This window comes from Nematolebias whitei, chromosome 16 (genome assembly GCF_014905685.2).
Source record: "Nematolebias whitei isolate Nwh7 chromosome 16, NemWhi1, whole genome shotgun sequence".
NCBI classification, from domain to species: domain Eukaryota; kingdom Metazoa; phylum Chordata; class Actinopteri; order Cyprinodontiformes; family Rivulidae; genus Nematolebias; species Nematolebias whitei.
The window spans coordinates 21929900-21948850 of NC_056513.1; the positions used below are offsets into that span (position 1 = coordinate 21929900).

General features: G+C 39.0%; 2 protein-coding genes across 2 annotated transcripts; one reads left to right on the plus strand and one right to left on the minus strand.

Annotated features, from left to right (window-relative positions):
* Nucleotides 1-2750: 2750 nt before the first annotated feature.
* On the minus strand, nt 2751-11987 carry LOC119422936 (3-mercaptopyruvate sulfurtransferase). Its single transcript, XM_037690349.1, has 2 exons — nt 11364-11987; nt 2751-3317 (listed from the first exon to the last, which is right to left on the minus strand). Exons 1-2 carry the CDS (start codon nt 11941-11943, stop codon nt 3019-3021), a joined length of 879 nt encoding a protein of 292 aa, XP_037546277.1. The 5' UTR covers nt 11944-11987; the 3' UTR covers nt 2751-3018.
* Nucleotides 11988-12375: 388 nt separating this feature from the next.
* On the plus strand, nt 12376-15933 carry rps19bp1 (ribosomal protein S19 binding protein 1). The gene is made up of 4 exons (XM_037690350.1): nt 12376-12543; nt 13199-13372; nt 15115-15215; nt 15496-15933. The coding sequence occupies exons 1-4, from the start codon at nt 12489-12491 to the stop codon at nt 15640-15642; spliced, it is 477 nt and encodes a 158-aa protein (XP_037546278.1). The 5' UTR covers nt 12376-12488; the 3' UTR covers nt 15643-15933.
* The last annotated feature ends 3018 nt before the right edge of the window (nt 15934-18951 follow it).

An 18951-nucleotide genomic window follows, 5' to 3' on the forward strand; every position in this document is an offset into this window, starting at 1 on the left:
CAACAGGAGCAAACCATCACTATGAACTTCAAGCAAAAATCACCACCTTCATGATCAAAATAAACGAATGACGTTACCATTCACAGCAACTTTGCTCCTTGCTACTATTTAATGAAAATACTCTTTAAATTAGTCTAAAAAAATTAAAATAAAAATTTTTATTTTTGACATTGTTTTATCGAAGCACATGTTCCCACACTGTTGTCTGATGGAGTAGGGGTTTGAGAACTACTGTATATCAGGTTCAGATACTGTTCAAACTGTTAAGCGGAGGCCTGAGAAGCCTATAGTATTTAAAAAAAAAAAATGTTAGGCAATTAATGTTAAAAAATGTGCAAAACCCTGTAAGCTATTTTTGTGGGATTCACAAGTTTGGTCTGTGTACGTTTGTGACTCAATTTGAAGGACTGCAGGAAGCTCTGTGAAATACAGGGCAGATCAAATTAAAGGCCAAGCATTCCTTAAAGGAATTGGTATTGCTCTCTAGCTTTTAAGCTAGAGTTTAAGGCTGAGGTTATTTAAAGTTGACATTTTTAAAACTTTCTACACATTTTAATCAGACTTATAAATATATATTTATAAGATAGGATAGAACTTTACTGATCCTGCAGGACAATCTCATGTAATCCTGCAGGAGTTCATGCTCACGTGTTGTGAGTAGCTCTCAGCTATGACCACATCACATTTTAACTCATTATCTAATAAAGTGACAGAGTTTTAGCTATTTTTGTGTTAAATAATGTGCATTAGCTGGTGGCCTTCTTGGATTGAGGTATGATAATTAGTTTTTATTAAGCTCCATTACAAACCATGCAGCTCACCAGTTATTTTGCTAACAGAAAAACATGGCTGACTCCCAACAAATAATGCTAAATATTTAGGTAAAAAATAACGATTAGTGCTTACGAATAAGATGTTTATGTATTTTGCCTACAAGCACAGCTAATTTTATCACTTTCTTTTGTAAAATTGACTGAATTGTAGCCTTTTGTTGTGTTTTCTAAGGTCAGCTAATTGTAGCAGCCATTCTGAACTGAACTGGCTCCAAAAGCTAATCAACTGTAGGTGAACATCCCATAATACTTTGCTAAACGGTTTATTAAAATCTGCCCAGTGATTCATGAGATATTTTGCAAAAGTTAATTCAAGTTGTTCATATTAAAATTCAAAACACAGATTCTGAGCAATCAATTATTGCTCAAGAGTATACAGTAAGTAGATCAGTTTCAGCTACAACCACACCAAATTTTAGCTCCATGTTTGTGAAATTGACTGCGTTAGTCGTTTTTTCTCTAAGGTTGATTAGCTCTGGCAGCCATCTTGAATCAAGTTGACTCCAAACATTAATCAGTTGTAGATGTCAGCCCAACGATTATTTTCTGCAAGTTTCATCAAAATTTGCTCAGCAATTCATAAAATCTTTTGCTAACAGTACCAAAAAAAAAATAATATTTGCATACAGATGGGCAAAAACATTATCAAATAAAGAAGTTAAATTTATCAAGTCTTGATGCATTATACAGTGCATATGAATTATATTTTATTTCTGTATAATGTTTACTTTGGGGGAAGATATGCACCAGTTTAGCTGCAACCTGAGAAGGAAAAAACAAGTAAACACAACAAATGGATCTATATTTCTGTGGACGGAAACATCAGTATATCCCATTTTATTCACAGCTTTGCATTTGACATGACATTGCCAAGATGTGAGTAGGATTTTTTTTTTTTTTTAACACAATGAAAAATACAATTTCTGAACTTTGGCTATGCTTGAAGGCAAGACGAAGGCAGCTGTGGCTGAGTGGTTAGCACAGTCGTCCTCCAATAGGAGAGTTGGGGGTTCGATTCCACCAGTAGTCACATGCTGAAGTGTCCCTGGGTAAAACACTGAACCCCTCATTGCCTCTGATGTGTGTCCCATCGGTGTATGAATGTGATAAAGCTCTGATTAGTCTCTTTAGAATGATTTGCTCAGATTAGCTTTGGTAGAGTGCTGTATGAATGTGTGTGTGGAGGTCAATGAGGGCACAGATTGTGTTGTAAAGTGCTTTCAGTATCTTGATTAGATAAAGGCGCTATATAAGTATTCCATTTACATTTGAACCTTCCAGCACTGCCAGTCAAATTTGCCATCAAATAAACCTCCCATCCAAAACTATTTGAGACGAATAAAGCAACTATATCCCAAGTAAGTCAGTGTTGCAAGCTTTAATAAAATACTCACATGATGTATTGCACATTTTAATGAAGAACACGTGTTGTACATGAAATGTTTGCATTTCTGACTCGGAGAAAACAATCTTCCACTGTATTCCCCAAAAAGCTTAACAGCTGTAAACAAACAGACAGTGTTCAGATAAAGTTGACTCCTTGAAGGTATATTTAGGAATGTAAATAGTATTTTGCAAAGTTGTCATCAGTATTCATCTTTTATTTAAGCGTCTAATGCAAAAGTAACGGCAATGTAAATGTTTGTAAACTGCTGTTTGCACAAATCACTATTAATTGTTAAGCTGTTTTAAGAAGGCAGAAATCTGCTGTGGTGCTGACCTCAATGGGACTATCTGTTAGCTAAAACTCTCCTGAGAGAACTTATGCCTGCCTCCAAACTGATGACGTTTCGAGTGATTAATGCAGGTAAGATATTGATTACTTATAACTCCACAAAACCATTATTTTCAATGTGCAAAAGGAGAAAAAAATCATTACATTCTGGAAACTGACCTGAATGATGCTTGTCTTACTTTGGGCTGTTTATGAAGCTTGATGGGTCCATTTAGCTTAGCTGAGTGTAAAAAGGTTTCAGGCTTAAATAAAAAAAAGGTGTCACAACTGTTTCAGGTGCCTAAAAGGCTTTTATTATTTTAAAAGAGTACGGTCAAGCTGTTTCTATTTCTGTCTTTAAGCTAGCTCACATAGCTTAAAGCATGAAGGACTCCAGAATGAACTTCTTGAAGTCCAGGTTCAGGCTGATACCACCTCACTTCATCAGTCCCACCACGTGTTCCCAGTTGATCATACATGTTTCCCTCTGCCTTCAGATATTACGTGCTCAGGCACAGCACGGGTGTACCACTCCGACCACGAACCGTCATACACGGACACCTCCGGGTGTCCGCACTCGTGGGCAGCCAGAGCCACATGGCACGCAGTCACAGCAGAACCACACAGGACACACATGGGACGACTGGCGTCCACACCAGCCTGGACGAAGAGCTCCTGGAGTTTATCTTTTGGCAGGAAGTGACCCGAAGGAGACAGGAGGGAATGGAAGGGGATGTTGATGGAGCCGGGGATGTGGCCTGGCTCCGTGTCTGTCAATCAGAAAGGGAGAAAAAATAGGATAAAATAAAGTAATTTAAAAAAATCAGATAATAATAATAAAATAGGACCTAAATACAGAGTGAACAAATAGACAAAACTATACATAAAATAGCTCTGAATCACAGAATCTTTTGTTGTTGCTGCTCAGAATCAAGTTGGCATTTTTGAAGTTTTAGTTTCTAGCATTTTAACATCTTTGTGTACTGACTTTTGGAATCAGAAGTGACATTTTATGACATTTAAAAGCCAGTTTTGTTTAACCTTTGAGCAAAAACCTTGGTTCTCCTCGTTTTTCACCTAATAGCTTCTAAAACGTTTGCTTTTCTCTTTTTTTTTGTACAGTTTGTTCATCATTTTCTGAATAAAAAATGATGAAATCAGCCTAGCTGAATTATTTAAATTAGTCTATTTTATTAGTATTATAAATATATTTTGTTTATAATATGTAAAGATGATATGTGAGAGGAGGAGGCATTCAGAAGCTGATTTTGTTGTTTTACATAAGGATATTTTTATGTCTTGCCCTGGTCTTCATTAGATTTAAATCTTTAAAGCCTTTAAATCTCTCAGATTTACTGAAATCAAAGGCTCTGTAAATACAAAATACTCTGACTCGGTTGAAAAAAGGTTGAAGCAATAATTGAGTGAAAGCTGATTGATCCAGGTGCATGATGCCTTGGAGAAGTGGGTAAACATGAGATGGAAAGTGAACATTAACTTGGAACTGAGAACAGTGACCGCTTGGCTGCAGGAGGGAACGTGCTCAAGATCGAGGCTGATGAAGCAGGGTTTGGTTTTTTTACATCTTTTTTTTTTTAAATACTGTATGTAATTGCAACAACGGTCCAAAGAGGAAGAGACGCAAGCATTTACTAAGAAAACAGTACTGTGTACATAACAAGGGCTGACTATAATGGCAAACCATCAATACGCAGAGTTGATTTCCTAATTCTCTGTGCTCTTGAGTTTTAACAGTCAATACGATCAAAGTTTACTGCTGAAACTGCTTTCACAAACAAGGGCTCTAACAGAAAGTATTTCTCAGTGTGCGTCTGTAGGAGTTATAGTGTATGGAACTAGATTTGACATCCACGATCAGTATCTGTTGAGTTCAACACATCTAAGTGTGCAACAATGGTCAGTCAGATCATCTGGATGTTTCTTTACTTGCCGAGACGTTTCGTCCTTCATCCAAAGGACTTCTTCAGTCTGAGGAGCCACAAACAACCTGGAGTCCCACAAATACCACACTCATAGTGGGAAAAAAAAACAGTTTGCTGGTGATAAGATGGTTTCTGGGGCCCGCCCTCTCCCCCGTCAACTCCTCTGAGGCGGTCATGCCAAAATGGTTCAAAACACCAAAAGTTCATGCTCAATAATCCAGGTACAAATCCAACAATGTTTGTGAATAACATACAGTCTAAGACCACTCAGTTACTGTATGGTGTGCCTCAGGGTTCAGTCTTAGGTCCTATTCTGTTCCTTCTATACATCAGCCCCCTTGGAAAGATTATCAGTAGCTTCAGAAATGTGTCTTACCATTTCTATGCTGATGACATTCAACTGTACTGCTCCGAATCACACAAGTTAGCTGAATTAGTAAATTGTGTTTCCCATATTAAGGCGTGGTTAGCTAACAACTGCCTTCAGTGAAATTCTAACAAGACTGGAACCCTGATCATTGCTCCTGAACAGAAAGTTCCTTGGATCAAGCAACACCTCGGTTCTCTGGCCTCCTCTTCTCAGCCGAGCCTCAGAAACCTCGGTGTTCTGTTCGACCAGTCAGTGTCGCTGGAAAAACATCCAAAAGCTTCTGGTAAAAAACGGCTTTTATCATCTGAGAAACATTTCCAAATTGAGGGCAATGTTATCCAGATCTGACCTGGAGATGATTATTCATGTTTTAATCTCTTCTCATTTAGATTATTGTAATTCCCTTTTTACTTGTTTTAACAAATCTGCCGTCGCTCGCCTCCAGTTGGTCCAGAACTGTGAGGCTTTTAACAGGAACTAATAGAAGGTCTCTCACATTACACCTATCTTATCTTCATTGTCTGCCTGTTGAATTTAGAATTAATTTTAAAATTTTAGTCTGAACTTTTAGAGCTTTAAATAGACAGGCCCCCCAGTACATCACCGAAATGTTGATCCCTTATTCTCCAGCCCGCACACTTCGGTCTTCAGCGCCGAACCTCCTAAAGGTCCCTAAGACCCGGTTTAAAACTCGGGGTGACCTTTCCTTTCAGGCCATAGCCCCCCGGCTGTGGAATGTCCTGCCCCTCCTTTAAAAAGCACTTTTATTCAGACAAGCTTTTAGTTAAATGTTTTATTTACTGTTTTTATCAGCTGTTTTTACTGTTTTTATTAATCAGCTGTTGATATTGTTTTTGTTTTATTTTAAACCTGTAGTTTGTATTTCTGTAAAGCACTGTGTGATTGTATCTATGAAAAGTGCTATATAAATAAAGTTTACTTACTTACTTAGCAATGTTCAGTCAGGTCAAGTGGACGTCTAAGTGTTATCAAAGGCTAAATTGTGTACTGTTAATTTTAAAATGTGATACACTCCTGGTGTGTGTTGACGTGTGCGTGAGCCTGAGTCACTCACTGTTCATAAAATGTATTAAGTGAGTATTCATATTTTTCGGTCTATAAGGCGCATTAAGCAAAACCAAAACATTTTGACAGATTTTTGAGCATCGTGTACCACATAAAATTGGTTCGAGGTCAGTAAGCACAACCAGATTTAATACATGAGGCATACTTGATTATAAGGCTCACTGTTGACTTTTGAGAAAATTAAAGGACTTTAAGTGCACGTTATAGTCTGAATAATATGGTATGTGTGGCTGCTCTTATTAAACAAATCAGTGGTACACAGTTGACAATGGTCAACACAAACTCACTAAGTAAACTGTAACAACTTTAAGTCAGGTCCTCTGGACGGATTCTTTGTTGAAATGTTTTGTCTTTTGTTCAAAATACAAGGCGCTGCAACAACTGCAGTCTTATAAACAGCACCCTCTCATAGTGGATCAGCCAGTTTGCTGCGGACAGTCAGAACTAGCTATTCACATGTAAAGGGAGGACCGCATGTGAATGTGCCTGGGGTGGGGTTGAGGGCCTTGCTCAAGGGGGCAAATGAGGGTGGAGACAGGTGTGGTTGTTTCACCTTTCCCACCCACATTTTGATGTTGTCAGTCTGGGGAGTTGAACCGGTGACCTTCTGATCGCATGCTCGCTTCCTTTAACCTCTGCGCCACCACTCCCCCTAGATTAGAAAAGTGCTTTAAATAAATGTTGCTAATTTAAAAAAAAAATCACATTTCTTAAAATTTAGACACTTGTTTTACTCTTTTCTGAACTTGTGTAGTTTTTTTTGCTATGACTCTCTGAAATGTTACAGGTTACTGGAAATTATTTGTCCTTTATATTAAAAAAGAGACACAAGCAAGTGCTGATCCAGAGAACTTAGATTTTGTGGGATTTTTGTGAGAAAAAAAATGTAATCTATTAATAAAAAGTAAAAAAGAATACAAATGAAAAGTAGTTTAGGTTTTTAGTTTGCAAATGTACATTAAGAACATCACCTGTAAACATAAGTTATATGATGTACATCTAAATATTCACAGCTGAGACAGTGCCTTTTACCACCATAACCCTCAGCACTGGCTCTCATCAGGGATGTGTGTTGAGCCCTCTCCTATTCACTCTGCTCACGATTAATTGTGCAGCTACCCATCCAGGCTGTCATATTGTAAAGTTTGCAGATGACACAGCGGTGGTGGGATGCATCACAAACAATGAAGAGTCCAGCTACAGGCAGGAGATGGAACACCTGGAGAGCTGGTGCAAAGAGAATAACCTTCACATTAATGTGAAGAAGACAAAGGAGATGATTATGGACTTCAGAAGGAACAAACACACCTACACCCCCCTGAACATAAGAGGATCTGCGGTGGAAGTGGTCTCCAGATACAAGTACTTGGGTGTACACATGAATGCCAAACTCATCTGGGGCAATAACACCACCAGCCTGATCAAGAAAGCTCATCAGAGACTCTACTTCCTCAGGCGGCTGAGGCGAGCTGGTCTGGGAAGCTCAGTCCTCACCTCCTTCTACAGGTGTGCAGTGGAGAGCATCCTGTGCTCCAGCATCAACGTGTGGCATGGAGGCTGCACAGCTGCACAAAGAAAAGCTTTGCAGAGAGTGGTGAAGGCTGCACAGAAGACTATTGGAGTCAGTCTCCCCACCATCACAGACATTTACACCTCCAGATGTAGGAAGAGAGCCACCTGCATCATGAAGGACCCCACTCACCCAGCACAAACACTTTTTTGCCCCGCTCCCCTCAAGCAGGAGGTTGAGGAGCATTAAGTGTAGAACCACTAGACTGAGGAACAGCTTCTACCCTGAGGCTGTTAGACACATAAATCTCTAACCAGAATAATCACTATGAAAAAAATCACATCATGTTGCTGCTGATCTGTTTCATGCCTCACAGTTCTAGGAACGCTTCTTAAGCGAAGAAGTGACAGGGGGCTTCTCTGTAGCAGGACCAAGACTTTGGAACGAGTTACCTCTGCTTGTCAGACAGGCCCCCTCCCTCTCGGTTTTCAAATCCCGTTTAAAAACACATTACTATTCAGTAGCTTTCAACACCAGATGATCTGTGTTTTGAACCTGTTTGCTTCACACAGGTTAGTTGTCATATTTATTATCTGCATCGTTTTTATGTCTATATTCTGGTTTACTTCATTTTGTATTTTGCTTTGTGTGTTACCTGTTGTTCTGTCTGTACAGCACTTTGGTTGGCCTTGTCGCTGTTTTAAATGCTCTATAAATAAAATGGTATGGTATGGTATGTTGATGTGTTCATGTGTGCTCATCTGCTCACACAGACTCATGCTCATGTTTGTGCTGCCGTTTGACGTAATGTTTTTATGCTATTAGTGCTTAGTGTATATTTAGTTGATGTTTTTCTTAGGTCATATCTTAAATGTTATCACTGTTTTTCTTTTACATTGTATTGTTGGATGTAACTGGGACCCTGTGTATAATTTCATTCCACCACATGTGGTACATGTGGTGGAACGACAATAAAGAATCTCTGACTCTCTGAATTTTATTCCCTTTATATTAGATACTTGGGTACGACGGAGCTTTGGGGCAACGCTAAGAAAAAAAAATTACACTAGAAACAAGAATAAAGTCATAGTATTACGAGAATAAAGTCGTACGACAATAAAGTTCTACTATTACGAGAATAAATTTGTAGTATTACGAGAATAAAGTTGAAGTTATATGAAAATAAAGTCCTAGTATTACAAAAATAAAGTAGAAGCAATATGAGAATAAAGTCAGAGTCAGAGTCAGAGTTTCTTTATTGTCATTCGCACCTCATGTGGTACATGTGGTGGAGCGAAATTATGTACACGGGGTCCCAGTTACATCCAACAATAAAATGTCTAAGAAAAACAGTAATAACATCTAAGATATGAACTAAGAAAAACATCAACTAAATATACACTAAGCACTCATAACATAAAACATTGAACATCAGCACAAACATGAACATGAGTCTGTGAGCGGATGTGCACGCATGAACACATCAACATTGAAACAGATCAGCAGCAACATGAAACAGATCAGCAGCAACATGATATGGTTTTTCACAGTGATTATTCTAGTTAGAGATTCATGAGTCTAACAGCCTCAGGGTAGAAGCTGTTCCTCAGTCTAGTGGTTCTACACTTAATGCTCCTTAACCTCCTTCCTGAGGGGAGTGGGGCAAAAAGTGTGTGTGCTGGGTGGGTGGGATCCTTCATGATGCAGGTGGCCCTCTTCCTGCATCTGGAGGTGTAGATGTCTGTGATGGTGGGGAGGCTGATTCCAACAGATTTCTGTGCAGCCTTCACCACTCTCTGCAAAGCTTTTCTTTCTGCAGCTGTGCAGCCTCCATGCCACACATTGATGCTCGAGCACAGGATACTCTCCACTGCACACCTGTAGAAGGAGGTGAGGACTGAGCTTCCCAGACCAGCTCGTCTCAGCCGTCTGAGGAAGTAGAGTCTCTGATGAGCTTTCTTGATCAGGCTGGTGGTGTTGTTGCTCCAGCTGAGGTTGTCATTCATGTGTACACCCAAGTACTTGTAGCTGGAGACCACTTCCACCGCAGATCCTCTTATGTTCAGGGGGGTGTAGGTGTTTTTGTTCCTTCTGAAGTCCACAATCATCTCCTTTGTCTTCTTCACATTGATGTGAAGGTTATTCTCTCTGCACCAGCTCTCCAGGTGTTCCACCTCTTGCCTGTAGCTGGACTCATCATTGTTTGTGATGCATCCCACCACCGCTGTATCATCTGCAAACTTTACAATCTGACAGCCTGGATGGGTAGCTGCACAATCATATGTGAGCAGAGTAAACAGGAGGGGGCTCAACACACATCCCTGAGGAGAGCCAGTGCTGAGGGTTATGGTGGAGGAGGAGAGGTTGTGGATCCTCACTAACTGTGGTCTGTTTGTTAAAAAGTCTAGTACCCAGTTGCAGATAAAGTGATAATATTATGAGAATAAACTTGTAATATTACCAGAATAAAGTTGTAATAATATCAGAATTCCAACACGCAAAAGCAGTCTTACAACTGCGGTAAAATAATGAACATTTACGTCGTAAGTACAATAGCAGGGGTCCAACGCACCGTGGCATCTTATGATAAACTGAAGATATATGGCATTGCAATTAATGTTTGTGTTGACGGATTTAGTCGTCACATAATGTGGATGGAGGCATATTTCACAAACAGTGACCCAAAAGTGATCGCGGACTACTTCATAAACACAGTGCCTCGAATTGGAGGCTGTCCACAGCAAATGTGAGCTGACCCATGATGTATTATGACTTTTATTTTCGTAATATTACAAATTTATTCTCGCAATATTTCAAGTTTGTTCTCGTACAACTTTATTCTCTTAATTTTATGACTTATTTCTCGTAATTTCTTTTTCTTAGCGTGGCCCTAATACTCCGTCATACTTGAGAATGTCACACTGACTCAGCAAAAACTGTTTACCAGAAATCCAGCAGAAGCTGTTTGACAAGTTGTGGCCTAACAAGCTTAGTCAGTAATACGTTTTCCTCTTGCCACAATTCTTCAGAAATGCTTTGAATCAAATGGAGACGAGTCAAACCTTGAATTGCATCAGTCATTCTGTAACCTTAAAATAAAAGCAGGCCTCGTCTTTTCAGTCATCTCCATCACAGAACTGGTCAAAAAAGGCCTTTATGACACTGATTCGGTGCAGGTGCTTAGCAGTAAAGAAAATGAGCAAATGTCTGCTAAAACAGAAGAAATTTTAATTAAATCTATTTCATAATACTGCGAAAAATATCTAGTTTAAACCCACAAAATGGGATCTGTACTAGGCCTGTCGCAATAAACAATAAATCAATTAATCGCACGATAAATTAAAATTATCAACCTCATTTTTGCTATCTGGTGGTCAAAAAAGGTACTACACATAAAATTAACCAACATTTCTTCTTAACTTTGACAATAATTACTAATTATTGTCAAATTTCAAACAATACTATCGTTTATCGCAATAATTTCTGAGACAATTAATCGCCCAGCAAAATTTGGTATCGTGACAGGCCTAATCTGCACTTCGAAATCTTTTTACAAACATGCACTTAAAATGCACAGAGAGGATTAAATCATTTAGCTTGTCTAAAACAAAATAAAGAAAGAAAATCTCTATTAAGTTATACTTCGATTTTCAAACTCCAGACCTACACTTTTTCTATTTGGAATATAAATGCACAAAATGTTGTCTTTTTTGTTTTTTATTCAAACGCATGCTGTTCTTGTGACTGCAGATTTTATTTTTTATCTAAACTACAAATAACTTAAATTATCCAGCACTATAAAAGGGCTAAAACATTATTGCAGCTTTCAGCCTCTATAAAAATATTAATTATGTGTGTAAACAAAGAGTCTCCTTTTTCAGTTTTATTTCTGTTTCAGACTACTCACTGTCTCTTGGTTCGGGGTCCAGGCCTCTGAACCTGCCTGGGGGTCTTGCATCCACCACCTGGAACGCCTTGGTGTCCAAGTTATCCAGGATGTCCTCGTAGGTTTTCACCCAGGAGCGGTTCAGGGTGGCCCTATACTCGGTCGGAGCGTGTCTCTTATACTGGTTACTCACCGGCCGACCCTCCAGTTCCCAGTTCCTGAACCCCCCGTTGAGCAGAGACACCGCGCTGTGCCCGAACACCCGGAACATCCACCAGACGCGCGGCGCAGCGAACTCTCCAAACTCGCTGCAGTCGTACACCACGACGTGCGTGTCGTTCTCTACCCCCAAATTCCCCACATAATCCGCGAAAAACTTCTCTGACGGCAGCATGTGGTCCAGGGGAGAGGTTTTATCACAACACTGGTCTATGTCAAAGAAGGCTGCACCCGGGATGTGCTTCTTCTTGAACTCGCTTTTGGCGTTTCTTCGCAGTTTGGGCAAATACCAAGAAGCGTCCAAGATGCGCATTTTCCCCTGGACCTTCACGGCCTCCGCGAGCCATTTAGAGGTGAGCAAAGCGCGAGCTTGAAGCGCCATGCTGGGTTACTGGAGAGACAGTGAGGTTAGAAAGTCTGTCGACCTTATCCTGTGCCAAAGGTTGGAAAAAAAAAGACAGAGGGAGCAAAGTGCGAGCGGAGAAACGGGGAGTGCGTCACGTTCCGTTTGACAACTGCTGGAACGCGCAAAACTTTGTGTTCTCTCATGAATAAACAAGCAAAGCAGAATTGTTTAGGTCAAATATTAATAAAACACATGCAATATCGGTTCTACTGAAGGATGTGATTAATAAACTTTGTAAAATACGTTGTTTATCAAAATGGCATCTTAAAATTAGTTAATGTATTTACCTCAATTATTATTATTATTATTATTATTATTATTATTGTTCTTGTTGTTGTTGCTGTTTTTCTTATATAGTAGTAGTATGGTAGGAACTATGTACATTCTTATCTGGTATCCAGCGAACTCCTTCGGTCGGTGCACAACCGGATGCTGCTGTATTCACACGCTCCTTTTCATTTTTTCAAGTAGAGTGCTTTAAGTGTAAACTAAGGGATAAAAGTGAATTTATAATTTCAAGTATGTCGTTTTCTTTAGTCAGAAGAGGACTGGAGCTGCTGAGCAATGACGTTAAAGGTCAGTTTTTAACAGTTTTGTTCTTCAGTGACGCTTGAAGCTATCATTGTCGGAGATTGAAGCTAGCTCAAAATGCTATTGACTTAATTTAAACTCCATCCATCCATTAACTTTACCCGCTTCTTCCTTTTCGAGTCGTGCATATTTAATTACTATTATCTTTAAATGGAAATAAACGAGTAACAGTTGTTAAGGACAGCAGAACTTATATTTTTGGGCACTTGGATCCTACTAAAAAAAAGCAGATTTTAAATTGTGGTGTGAAACTTTATTAAATCGGTATTATTAAATGTAACTGTAGTTTAGAGTGTTTTGTAAAATATGAAGTAAATTTATTTGGAGAAATGTCATGACTAGTTTGCTGCTTAATCTGAAGATTTAAAATAAATGGAAACTTTTCTCATGACAAAGCCTCTCAAATCTTAAATCAAAAGAGAACACTGCTATGCAAGCTGATATAATACATGAACAATGATTAAAAAATACAAACTCCAATTATCATAATAAATGCATTCATGGTAGGGCACTCTTAACGAGTTAAATTTGGATCAGGCTCCGGTAAAGATGTTTTCTGTCTGAATGTTTTTGTCATCTGTATGTCCTAGTCTGTTGTATAACTAAAACACTTTTTCTCTTCTTGTGTGCACGATTCTAGATAGCAATAAAGTGAAGAAGAAGAAGGCTCAGACACCCAGCTCGGCCACAGTGATGGATCTGGTGAGCACCAAGAAGCAGGGGGTCACCAGGCAGGTCAAGAGGCTGCAGGGTCGCCTCGGTCACGGAAAGAGCAAAGCCACAGTCAAAGACAAGAGGATCAAATCTGCAGTAGGTAAAGTCACATTTTTCATATTGACCATACCTGTCTAAAATCATCATTAGATCTAATACAACATGTAGCTGTTTAGTCAAGTCAGATTTATTTATAGAGCACATTTAAAACAGAAACTGTTACCAAAGTGCTTAACAAAAATATCACATCATCAAATAAAAAGTAGCAAGATATATTTACAGCACATGGAATACAAATATAAAACCAAAAACAATTAGAAACAATGAAATACTAAATCTGATCTGATGACCTTGTGTTAAATAGGAATAATAACAAAAGCATAAACAGAATCAGCATCAATGAAAAACTAGATCTAAATCCAATCACCCTGTGTTAAATGTCAATGAGTATAAATGTGTTTTTAGGAGAGATTTAAAAGCAGAGACTGAGGTGGCCTGTCGAATGTTGATGGGCAGATTGTTCCAAAGTTTAAGGCCCACGACTGAAAATGCTCGATCTCCTCTGAGCTTCAGCCTGGTTTTTGGTACGGCCAAAAGCAGCTGGTCTGATGATCTCAAAGCCCGAGAAGGAGTATAAGGATGAAGAAGGTCGGAGAGATATGATGGTGCAAGGCCGTTAATGCACTTGAATGTTTAGGAAGATCTAAACTGGAAAGTGTAAAGAGGAAAAACAGAAACCACAAAAGCTACTGCTTGTTTGTACAACCCAAGCAAGGATAACAATCTGCATTGTAGTTTGAGTAGTTTTATGTCAGCAACTCGCTTAAAAACATTGTTTTCAACATATCCAACAAGATGGAGCTAACTTTGTCAGAGCTAATTATAAAGAACCAGATTTAATTAGTAGTAACAGTCAGAAACATGTTTAGTTAGTTATTTACTTAGTTAGTTAGTTGTTAAAAAGGTTGTGTTTACACAACCATGCTGGAGATCCTGTGGACACGTGGATGTAGATCATGTACACATATTTTACTTTATTTTGTATTTTGCTTTGTGTGTTACCTGTTGTTCTGTCTGTACAGCACTTTGGTTGGCCTTGTCGCTGTTTTAAGTGCTCTATAAATAAAATGGTATGGTATATTTTAGATTTGTCAAAAATAAAAGGATATTGGGATAATATATGGCTTAGCTTGAGAAAAAATACTAGGATATGAGGGACTGAAAACATGTAAAACACTGTATTTGTGAAACGTTACAACATAACAACAAAAAGAGGACGAATACCTGATTAAGATATTGTTAACAGCAAGTTAAAAAGCCATCACAAGAATGTGGCATAAAGTGAATCCACTGACCGTGGAGCGGTGGCTGTGCACTGTGGAAGAGATATTTGCAATGGAAAAACTCATAAATTAAGACTGCAAGAGGTGCAATTTAATGAAAAATGGACTTATTATAGAAAGAATACACCACCTTCACAACGGGATAATGAAAACCCTGGAAAATGAATCATTGTTTAATAATGTATATACATTATGCTTCTACATTGCAACTGTTCTAAGAAATTTTCAATAAAAAAAACAAGTTAAAAATAAAGGTTGTGTTAGTGTCCCATATTATTTGTTGCAGTTTTGTTAAACCGATGACAGAAAATGAAAATGCATCTCTAAAAACAAGTCTTTAGTTTATTATCCACAACACTGAATCTGTGATATTTATGCTGATTAGAAAATGACATTATGTAAAGATAGCTGAAGCTTGATGGTACTTGTTTTAAATTTTCATAAAACATGTAAATCGTTTTTGTTGTAAAATTATGCTTTTCATTTTGTGTTTTTGCAGAAGAGTTCAGAAAGAATCAGCCCAAGAATCAGATGAGCACCAACATGAAATACTTTCTGGAATCTAGTAGCTTCAGAGCAACAGATTCTGATACACTGAAGGTAATGAAGGTTTACCTCTGACCATAAATCAGTACTTGGTTCCTTAATTTTACCATATATTACAGTTACATACATTTAATATATGCAATTATATTACCATATGATCGCATTTCTTTTTATTCAAGATCTAGTGCATACAAGTTGTATTTAAAATAACATTGTTGTAATGTGAACGTTTAAAATCAACCATCAGTATCTAAACCCGAACCAATCAGATCCAACATAAACATGGCCTGTGTTTTTATAGCTAATCTGTTGATTTGGTTTGTGTCTGTCTTAGATCATGAAGCACAACATAGGAAGGCAGTCAAGAAATCGCCCAGACAAACCTGTCAAAAAGCCCAAAGAAAAGCCGTCTTTGTTTACAGAGGAGGAGTTTCAGCAGTTCCAGAAAGAATACTTTGGCGGGATTGTTGAGAAGAAATAACTCCCACCATGAAAAGAGACACTGCAGTTACAGTGGAAACAGAAGGTGCTGTGTTCTATGGATTAATGTGGATTTTTTGAATCGGACTATGTCCTGGAGTCCATTCCCACTTCGCAGCAGTGCACAGTCATTCCGTTGCACATCTGAAATACATGCTGTATTGTTACAGTGTTGAAATGTACCACTTCATGAGCTGGAGTTTCAAAAAATTTACTGAAGAAGACTTGGATATGTGCAGAGACACAAGATTTGTAACTAAATGCGTGAGAGAATAACAGAATATGCAACTAACAAAGCAGTCACTCTTGTCTTTTTTGTTCAGTTGTCATTTTAAAAAATATATAGTATATGAAAAAAAAAGATTTTTCTTTATGCTTCCTAAGTTGAGTTCTCTTTGTGTCAAAAATGTGCTGATATGGGGTTGAAAATTTGGATTTCCCTCAAGATTTTAAATTACAGAAACACGGCACAGTTGGTAGAGTTGCCACCTCCCAGTGAGAAGGTTGATCGAATCCCATCCAGCATTTCTGGGTGGAGTTGGCATGATCCCTAACGTGTGGATTTTCTCCAGTTTCCTCCCACATACCAAAATCATGCATGCTAGGCTGACTGGTAAGTCTAAATTGTCCCTAGGTGTGAGTGAGAAAGTGAGTGGTTTGTCTCTATGTGTCCCTGTGATGGATTCTTGACCTGTCCAGGGCGTCCCCCTGCCTCTCACACAGTGACTGCTGGATATGGGCACTAGTGACCCAGAAAGGAAGAAGCGGGTAAAGATTATGGATAGTTGGGAGAGATGGATGGATGTATAAATGCCTATTTTCAATTAACTTGTGCAAGCATGGTTAAACTTTGAGGCCAGTTGCATAATAGCAGGATCTAACTGGAAAGTTTCTGGAGAAACTGACGGGGACTGCTACATTGTGACCATTTTAAAATTTTGATTTGACAGTAATGTGTGTTGGGCTTCACTCTCGGCTACCACTTTACCAAATTTCAGTGCAATGTGGCAAAAAAAAATGAGTTAGTCTGTTTTTCCTTTTAAGTTATGATGGCTGTTATTTTTTTTATTTTTTTTAATTATTATTTGCATTAGGAATGTCTAACAACTCTCTCAGCTACAACCATACTAAATTTCAGCTCAATATCTCAAAGAATGACTAAGTTATAGTCAATTTTAAGTTTTCTGAGGTAGCTGTGGCAGCCATCTTGAATCAAAATGGCTCCTAAAGTTAATCAGTGTTTTGTTCAGAGACCTCGCCACTATAGGTCATGTGACCTCACTGTGGCAGTTACAAGCTGTTTAGAGTTGTGTCTGTGTTTTTCAATGAGAAAAATGGTGTGTTCGTTTGCAAATTACATTGAAATGCCAATGAAAGTAATAACGCACGTCATGGCCGAGCCGGTCGTTTGGATATAACATTTGTGGGGGTACGCGTTGCGGTTTGGGCCACATTAAAGTTCATAGAAGAGCAAGACCCTCTTCAAGTGGATAGGTGGCTGCCTTTATGCAGCCCCCAACAACGTCAAGTCACGTCCTCTGGACTGATTCTTGTTGAAACGTTTCATCTTTTGTCCAAAAGACTTCTTTAGTCTGAGGAGCTGCAGTAAACTCAGTCTTATAAAAGTTGATCAACCAGTTTGCTGTTGAGCAGGGAGACTGTCTCTTTCCACAGCCAGCTCTTCTGGGAGCAATCCAGAACAACAAACTGGTTGATCCACTATGAGAAGGTGCTACACAGTTTAGTGCAGCTTCTCAGACCGACAAAGTCTTTTGGATAAATGAAACGTTTCAACAAGAATCCATCCAGATGTTCTTACTTTGTTACGGTTTTCTTCCTGGATTATCGAGCGTGCATCAGGATACCGGTAATAGCAGGATGTTGCTTCTCCCCACACCTTTGTGAGTATAAGTGATGGTGTGCAGACACGTTAAATTTAACCAGTTCATCCACCTCCTTCTCGTTTCACCTGCTAAGATTTGTGGATAAATATCTTCAAGTTCAAGTCAAGTCAAGTCATATTTATTTATAGAGCACAATTTAAAACAGATAGACTGTTATCAAAGTGCTTAACACTAAGGGTAACACTGAGAAATAAAAAGCAGTAAGAATATACCTTAAAAAATTAAAACAACAGCATTAAAATAAAGACATGGAACAAGATATACTAAATCAACTCACACAGTATGAAACGCCAGAGAGAACAGATATGTTTTTAGCAGGGATTTGAACACAGGAAGGGAGGTGGCATGCCTAATGTTGGGGGGTAGGTTGTTCCACAGTTTGGGACCCATGACTGAAAACGCCCGATCTCCTCGGAGCTTCAGTCGTGTTTTTGGAACAACTAAAAGCAGCTGATCGGATGATCTCAGAGCCCGAGAGGGAGCATATGGTTCCAGTAGCTCAGAGAGGTAGATGGGTGCGAGGCCATTTAGGCACTTATAGGTCAGGAGGAGAATTTTGAAATCAATCCTAGTTCTCACAGGAAGCCAGTGCAGGGAGGACAGAACTGGTGTGATGTGCTCATACCTCGGTGTACCGGTTAAGAGCCGAGCTGCAGCATTCTGGACGAGCTGTAGCCGTGAGATAGAGGCCTGGCTGACCCCAGCATACAGTGAATTACAATAGTCCAGGCGGGTTGTGATGAATGCATGGACTAGTGTCTCAAGGTCGGGTCTACACAGCACTGGCTTGAGCTTAGCTACCTGCCGCAGTTGGAAGAAGCTTCTCTGCAGAACCGAACTGATCTGTTTGTCGAACTTAAAATCCGAGTCAAAAACCACTCCAAGGTTTTTAACAGAGTGCTTCAGATAAGGCTGAAGGGAGTCCAGGTTCACAGGATAAGAGGCGGCAGCTGAGCTAGGGCTAAAGACAATGACTTCAGTCTTCTGGTCGTTAAAACTTAGAAAATTTGAAGCCATCCATGTCTTAATGTCGTCCAGACATTTGAGGAGAGGGTGGACTGAACAAGCACTGGCTGGTTTCAGTGGCAGGTAGATCTGACAGTCATCGGCGTAGCAATGGAATGGAATACCGTGTTTTCTTAGGATCTGTAATGTTTCGTATTAGTCTTAATAAAGATAATCGACACGCTTCATGAGCCCGGGTCTGTTTATTGAATGCCCGTAACATGTACACCGAATCCTTACGTCACTTCCTGTCTACTGTATGGCAAGCCCATGAGGACAATAATTATGACGGTTTACAATACAACATTGTAAATACAACATCTCCCTTTTTTTAATTTTTTTTTCTTTTGAATGCCACATGTCCTCATTGAACTGGTACACATATTGATTATATTGTCACA

Bases quoted from the DNA above. Each gene is read 5' to 3' on its own strand.
- LOC119422936 (XM_037690349.1), bottom strand. From the start codon at position 11,943: ATGGCGCTTCAAGCTCGCGCTTTGCTCACCTCTAAATGGCTCGCGGAG. The intron at 3,318-11,363 runs GTGAGTAGTCTG...TCTGATTGACAG, and splicing joins GGACCCCGAACCAAGAGACA to ACACGGAGCCAGGCCACATC.
- rps19bp1 (XM_037690350.1), top strand. From the start codon at position 12,489: ATGTCGTTTTCTTTAGTCAGAAGAGGACTGGAGCTGCTGAGCAATGAC. The intron at 12,544-13,198 runs GTCAGTTTTTAA...GCACGATTCTAG, and splicing joins GCTGAGCAATGACGTTAAAG to ATAGCAATAAAGTGAAGAAG. The intron at 13,373-15,114 runs GTAAAGTCACAT...GTGTTTTTGCAG, and splicing joins GAGGATCAAATCTGCAGTAG to AAGAGTTCAGAAAGAATCAG.